The sequence below is a fragment of the Ostrea edulis genome, chromosome 5 (assembly GCF_947568905.1).
Source record: "Ostrea edulis chromosome 5, xbOstEdul1.1, whole genome shotgun sequence".
NCBI lineage: Eukaryota > Metazoa > Mollusca > Bivalvia > Ostreida > Ostreidae > Ostrea > Ostrea edulis.
Genome location: NC_079168.1, coordinates 49,338,053 through 49,345,688, shown reverse-complemented (window position 1 = coordinate 49,345,688; position 7,636 = coordinate 49,338,053). Strand labels below are relative to the sequence as shown.

Genomic DNA, 7,636 nt, shown 5'->3' with positions numbered 1-7,636 from the left:
ATATAGAATAGAGAGGGTCAATTCGTGACGAGCCCCTGTGCTTGTATATGTATATGTACATTATTTGTATGTATTTTCATGCTGCCCCTTGAGGGCCCTTGATTGGAAATAAATATAGTTAGTTAGTGTACTACCTATGGATCCCTTCATACTCTAGGCTGACGTATGATCTTCCGAGTTTTATTGAAATATATAAATAGCTTATAACTTTTTACAATTTTGTGGGGAGTTTTCTGTTCAAAACCTCTATATTTTCCCTCTCTTCCTTATTGTAATCGCAATTTTCTATTATTAGACTACGTCTATGCCTCGTGATATTTTATCAGTGCCTGGGTTGTAAAGGAATCGTTATAAAGTTAGTCCATCCGGGCAGTCTGCACTATAAAATCTACTCATCAACAAATAAAATGATATAATTTTTGTATCTGGTAAGTCATTTATAAATATCAAACTTTGTTTAAATAAAGGCATATTTCTATCTAATGATGCACAATATCACTTCGCAATGATACTAAAACATTCTAAAGCGAATCAAGTAAGCCGTTTTTATCCGGTTACATGTTTATATTTCTGTTCACCTTCGCATATGCGCACCACAATCTTGCCGGACCTCGACGAAGGAGGTGGGTGATACATATTGGAGAAAACTTTTAATCTTAATCATAATTATAGATCATATTTTTCGTAATAACTACTTCTCATTTTAAATCTATAACATTTGTTTTATGTGTTTAATTCAGATCCAGCGTTCCAAAGAACAGAGTTTAACCGTTTGGAGGAAACATATTGGGATTGAAATCCCTTGGCGAACGCCAGACATATTTTTACCTTTCTTTATTCGTTGTGATCGTTTTTATGACGGTTTTGAGAAAAGACGGTAAGATGTTTATATTTTCAAAAGTTATATAATGATGGTGTTTTGATATTTTTATGTCGTCAAGGTCACTAACAAGATCACTGGCTGTATGTCGCTCCGCGCCATTGTTGGCAATTTGCCATCACGAGAACACGTGGACCAAAAATGGGAAGGTCCCATGTTATAAGTAACATCGATTTTCCACGTAACACTGAACATACGGAACACGTTTTCTTACCCATTAATTTTTGCAGCTATATTGTATAAGATACTGATTCATGATACGTATGGTGGTTAAGTAAATTTATGCTAGCCTATTTATGTCCATCAACTTAAAAAAAAGTTATATCTTTTGTAAATTTCTAGGCTCTGTATCGTTTTCGGAATTTTTGTGAAGTTTTTGACTCATATGTTCCTAAATGAGCACTTAACATTTTCAGAAAAAATGCGAAATAAATTAGGTACTCTATCATTGGTTGAAACTGAGTTGGGGAAGTAAAGGTTATTGCATTTTGGGGACAGGTAGATTGATTGATTAAATATTCTTTAACGTCCCTCTTGAGAATATTTCACTCAGTCAAATGGGGACAAGTACAAATAAATTGATAAGTAACCAAGAGAATCATGTTAATTTGAATAAATTTATACTTTATGAATTACATCAGTCATTGCTTAACTTTAGTCATTGTATGTTCCTTTGTTCATATTAAGATTGAGTAGTTCAGACTATTTCAACAAACTATATCAAGAAAAGATGGTATCTTGTATTAGCATGCCCAATTATTAAGAACTGCATATACCTATGTATTTTCTTAACTGCTTATTGTACAGATATTTGATGGGGTTTTTTATTATTCACTCTGATTAAAACTTTTATTTCAGGGCCATTGCCGTGGCATCCAGGAAGTATAGAAACTAAAAACTTTCAGAAGACCATAGAACCTATACAGGGGTTTATGAATTACCAACAGTATTGTTACTCATTTCAAGCTGGGAGTGGACTTCACCGAAAACACAAAACAAGCATTAGAAATTGTACAGTGAATCGGTCAAAATGGCCGCAATTAACATCAACAGCGAGGTCACTGACCAGTTCTACCGCTATAAGATGCCTAGGCTCATAGCTAAGGTTATATAATTATCATGCAGTCAATATCCGCTTGCTCTTTTTAAATTTAGATATGCAATAATCTAAGAGAGTTTCTAAATGGATACCTAAATATAGATAGTATAAAAGATTTAAGTATTTGTATGTCATTGAATTTTTCTCATTTCATGACAGGTTGAGGGAAAAGGGAATGGGATTAAAACTGTTATTGTGAATATGCCTGAAATTGCCAAGGCATTATCAAGGCCACCAACATGTAAGTCTAGAGAAATCTGTAACTTTTTCATTGATCATGTTTCCTTCTGTTGTGTTTAGCTTGTAAATAGTTTTGTGATGTTTTAGATATAAGACTTGTGGTTTTTGAATATCATGAAATTTATTGTATTACAGATCCAACAAAGTATTTTGGATGTGAATTAGGAGCACAAACCATGTTTGACTTCAAAAATGAACGCTTTATTGTCAATGGTTCTCATGATGCCAGCAAGCTTCAGTTGCTTTTGGATGGCTTCATCAAACGTTTTGTACTGTGTCCTGAGTGTTCTAACCCAGAAACTCAACTAGTAAGTTATTCATGTTTTGTGTACAAATTTTATACAAGTTTATGGTACACATGTTTTAAGGAGCAATTGACATACTGTAACTTATCTTGTGTATTTCGACCTAAGCATTTTGCAATATTTTCTGTAGATAGTAATGTGCATGCGTGTATAATATATTTTCTGAAAATAAAGGATTACAGTAGAGTTTCAGGGAATAACATCACCTTGATAACTAGACTCTTTAATATTATAAAACTTCCTAGTAAGGCCCCAAAAACATGTTGGTTTCCACTTTCCCGACCGACCCTAAAAATTTCTGCCGATCCTAACACATTTTTTTCCATTCTCACAGATTTTGCAAATGTCATCACTACAACAAGAGTATATATTTATTGCCTTGTTAAGTTATTTATTATGCACTGATACTAGACAGATTCTAAAATACAGAAACAGGTTTGTTTACAGTGCAGTGGAAGAAATGTTTTGATTCATCATAGAAGTTGTGTTTGCTTACTACATAATCGAGTTCAACTTCGTTGCAACTCGGCTAAAAAATGTTAGTTTCCACTTTCACCTCAAAATTTTAAGGGTCGGTAGGTAGGTAGTGTTTTGTTTTTATAGGTTGAATTATTTTTTAATGATTTAGTATTCTACTATGCATAAAATATAGCTCGGCTATTGGTTTTTTATTTTTTGGTCTAAAAAGAAAATGTGATGTTACAAAATTTTCAATCTTCATTTACACTTCTTATTTAAATAATTTTCATGAAAATGTTACAAATAGTGATTGATTGGTGAAATCGTGATTCTGGTTTGTATTGCAGAATTGCTCTCAAAAGAAACAGACTATCTCACAACGGTGCATTGCTTGTGGTAACACTGGCATGATTGATATGCGGCACAAACTGACAACATTCATCCTGAAAAATCCTCCTGATCAGGTGATGATATAAATGAAATGCTATATTACGACTTGTTTCAATTATATTTATTATTAGAAGTAAGATGGATTTAAAAATATGCAAATGTATGGTGGAAGTTGAAAACTGGTTGTGGTATTAGGAAGGGTTTGGAATTTAACATGTCGGTGTTTGTTTCATAGGATCCTGCTGCAACACCCACCAAGCAGACTAAGAAGGACAAGAAGAAGAATAAGGCTGTAAATGGAGAGAAGAAGGATGATAGAGCCAGCCCTGAGGCTAATGCTCAGGAGCAAATGGCAGCCCAGAGAGCTAGTGGAGGTGTTGTTGATGCTCCCCCAGTTGTGGTTAGTAAAGGATGTGATGTATAAGAACATCTTTGATTCAGTTTATCAGAGATTTCAAAGTTTATAAGCTTTGAGTTGTTTCACTGATGGTTTTATTACATGTTGTAGGAAACGAGTAAGAATGAGGATGAGGATGACTGGGGGGAAGACTTCAGTGAGGAGGCAGTGAGGAATAGAATGGAGGAGCTCAGTACAGCAGCTAAACAGATGGCCTTCACTGATGACTTGGAGAAAACACAGGAAGAACGACTCAACATGTTCTACAAGTTTGTTGAGGTAAATATTTTTGATAATCAGGTTGGAATAAGTATGATGACATGAATTCTGGAGGCAGGGAAATGTTTGCTATTTAGAGTGGCTTTGTTCAATTTGCTCTTTGTGTTATGTTTATCATGATCTGTATGGCATACTTGTAACGTCTTAATCTTTTTGTGTTTTAGTTGAAGCGTGAAACTTTTCCAGGAGGAGGAGACAAAGAGGTTGTTGCTGAAGCCGAACGTCTAGAAATCAAGGACAAGGCACCTTTGATATTGGTCGAAGTGCTTCTTGATGTGAAGGTGCTTCAACAGCTGAAACAGCACCGCAATCTCTTCTTAAGGGTGGGTTATCTTCAGGGATCGAAATTAACTTTTTTCACCACTAGCAAATTTTAGCTAGTGGATTATTTTCCAACTAGCAAAATTAAGCTTTTACTAGCATTTTTCAATCAATTACTGTTTTACATGAATTTAAGAAAACACGCATGTCTCTTTATCAAAATTTTGGGAAAATCTTTTAAAATCTCCTTTAAAATGCAAAAATAAAAATAAGATTGCAAATTCTTTCATTTAAAATTCAATGAATTATCAGACAACACACATGATGTGGGTCATAGGGTACACTTGTGCGGCGTACTCGCTGTCCAGAGATCTACCACCTATTTACAGCATCATGTGGATTGAAATCTTGAAGACTGTTTGCGCCAATTCAAACTATATGTTCAAAACTTTTGGAAATTTCATCCTAAAAAAATTCTAGTTGAAAAGAAAACCCCGCGAACTCGAAGTGTTTGACTATAGAGTACAGAAGGACACCGCGTGAAACGGTTACACACTGTCATGTGTTGTTTCATGTAGACACGGACGAGATCAATATGCTTGCTATTTAAATCAGACGTCTCTGAGACGTCCGAAGTGTGTATGAAGTAGGCCATCTTCGACATCACTGACTGAGATGACCTTGGCCTTAGTTATTTATTCAATCCAAGTTTACTTTTTCAATACTTGTATATTCATTCTGTAAAGCGTTTCTATGCACAGGACAAAATTATTGTAAACTTCAAAGTACAGCCAATAAACCGAGGAAATCCGGGGAAGAAGATCGGGGGTTTTTCACTCGCAAAAAGTTGCGATCACTTGTGAATTTTTACTTGCAAATTCAATTTTTAACTCGCATTTAGCGAGTATTTCCCCTTAATTTCGTTGCCTGATCTTAGACTAAAACATGTATAAATAGTTTATCTTTTGGGTAAAAAAGTCGGTTATGTATATTGCAGATTTTGAATTAAAGGCTGCAATTTCCGATCAACTTTATTGAAATAGGGTTCACTTGTAGAGGGAACATATGCTTGTAATTATGTTATCACTTTTCAGTTTTGCCATGAAAATCCCAAATCACAAAAGTATATGCTGGGAGGTATTGAACAACTAGTGGGAAATGTACACAAAGAAGAATTATTGCCTAAAGTACCCCACGTCTTGAAAACATTATATGACCTTGATATTATTGATGAGGAAGTCTTGCTAGAGTGGGACAAAAAGGTTAGTGGATGTAATTTGTAACAAGATGCTAGGTTATATAAGAAATAGAATGTGTATCAAACCCATTATTCTAATCCTGGAATGTTGGATTAATGCAGGTGTCAAAGAAGTATGTTGACAAGAAGGTTTCAGCTGAAATTCATGAGAAAGCAACACCTTTCATTAACTGGCTGAAGGAAGCAGAAGAGGATGACTCTGAGGAGGAGGAAGAAGAAGAGGAGGACCAAGTGGAGGTAAGAGGCATAACTTTTGAAATTGGACACACTGCTAATCGAAGACTGAATTGTTTTTCTCAACTGAATTGATGTTCGAGGAATTCTGTCTCTCAGCAAGGAACAAAGACTTTTAAAAACACTGTTGATTTTTCATACACTTTTGTTAAAATTGTTTATTTGGATTTATAAATTTTGTCAACAGGTGGTCTATTCCAATTTTGAGGGAGTTGGCCAAAAGGAAGTGCAGAGACCAGTAGCCAGGGAGGCACCTCCTGCACAGGACGAGGAGGATGATCTTGATATTGATGATATCTAAGGATGTCATATATCAAAGATGCATATAGATGTATTCTTCTATCTTTTGGGACTTTCTTCATTCCATGAAAATTATTTGCTTTGTGATAGCTGAATTGTCAGCAACTGCTGTAAATTCATATGTCATGTTATTTAGATCTTCTAATGCAGGATTTTCTGATTGATTTCATGAATATTTTTATGATATATATGGTGTCAGATTAGATTAGTGAAATCAAAGTCATGTAGTTTTTATGTTTCAGATTTGAATTAATTGATGGATGAACTTTGTGTTTTGTCTTCTGTTTCAATTTTTACATAGAAGACAGCTTTGTTTTAAATTCGTTTTGTTTTCTTTTTACCCATGCATTTAATAGAGGTTTGCAAAACTTTGCATTAATATGGAAGTGCATGTATCAGATTCATACTTGTGAAATGACTCCTAATTCTTATGAGTGAGGAAACTAGTGAACATTATTAACCAGCTTTTTTGTGAAATTGTTTTAATTGCTTTTGGTTAATTGCAGTAATAAGATGTAATAATCAGATATTAGATTTCTGTTTCTATCACTGGCTCTTCCTATTTGTACATTATAACATGTTATATCTTAATATGTGCATGTTACTATTTATCTAATGTTTGTTTTTGCATCTGTATTCAGTATGTAACAAGTGGACATTGACATACTGGACTGGCATCATTGTTACAAACTGTTGTCTTTTGAGGGGTTTTTTTAAAACCAAGAAAAAAAATGCTTCGGAAGAATCTACTACTCTCAGTAAAATTGTAGTGCATAGATATGTGTTCATCAGTTCTTGTCACGAGTTGTTTTTATGTCTTCAGGCAGTATGATGGACACGAAGATCACTTTGTTATTGGTCATAACGAACATTAGGATACTTTTAAATAATATGAGAAAATTAATGAACTCGGAAGTGAAATGCAACTCATAAATTTCAATGTCATGACGAGTGTACCGGAGTACAGATTCAATCTAGGGTGTGAAGGGATTTACCATGGGTTATATTCCGTACACCCTGAGGCTAAAGGGTCTATGTAATGCAAATGGTGAAACAACTTGCCCGACCTAAGCTAGTTAATTGCTTGAAATTTTAGCATAACTTCAATAAATGTTATGCATTGCTTTAGGGCACTCTTGAGCATGAAATGGGCATTAAATACGTACAACATGGAATAATGGATATATTTGTCTTTAGTATATATAGCAATAGTAGCCATTGGTGAAACATGATATATTGCAGCAATGTTTCTTGAGGAAAAGTGAGGAGTGCCTTTGTACATGTGTATTTGGTCGCACGGGTGATCTTGCTGCCATTGGTTAGCATCCGTAGTCGTGTGTTAACAATTTAATATTTTTTAAGGTCTTCAAATTTGGTATAAAGCATCTTGGACAAGGGGAATGTATTTGGTTTTTCTTATAGATGTGTGGTTGTAGAGAAGTCTTGTATTTGGTCAATTCTTGACCCATCCTTGGAGATGGGTCAAGAATTGACCAAATACAAGACTTTTCTTCAACTACACATCTATAAGAAA

At 34.5% G+C, this 7,636-nt stretch overlaps 1 protein-coding gene across 2 annotated transcripts; it reads left to right on the top strand.

Moving 5' to 3' along the window:
• Positions 1 to 279: 279 nt before the first annotated feature.
• LOC125650418 (eukaryotic translation initiation factor 5-like) lies at positions 280 to 6,893 on the top strand. 2 transcript variants are annotated; one of them, XM_056164713.1, is made up of 12 exons: positions 280 to 428; positions 741 to 877; positions 1,739 to 1,985; positions 2,139 to 2,220; positions 2,355 to 2,527; positions 3,331 to 3,447; positions 3,609 to 3,773; positions 3,882 to 4,049; positions 4,214 to 4,372; positions 5,405 to 5,572; positions 5,671 to 5,805; positions 5,990 to 6,893. In XM_056164713.1, exons 3-12 carry the CDS (start codon positions 1,911 to 1,913, stop codon positions 6,101 to 6,103), a joined length of 1,356 nt encoding a protein of 451 aa, XP_056020688.1. In that variant the 5' UTR covers positions 280 to 428; positions 741 to 877; positions 1,739 to 1,910; the 3' UTR covers positions 6,104 to 6,893. The 2 variants fall into 2 exon arrangements, with proteins under 2 accessions (XP_056020688.1, XP_048734668.1); XM_048878711.2 differs by lacking the exon at positions 280 to 428 and adding an exon at positions 529 to 623.
• Positions 6,894 to 7,636: the final 743 nt, after the last annotated feature.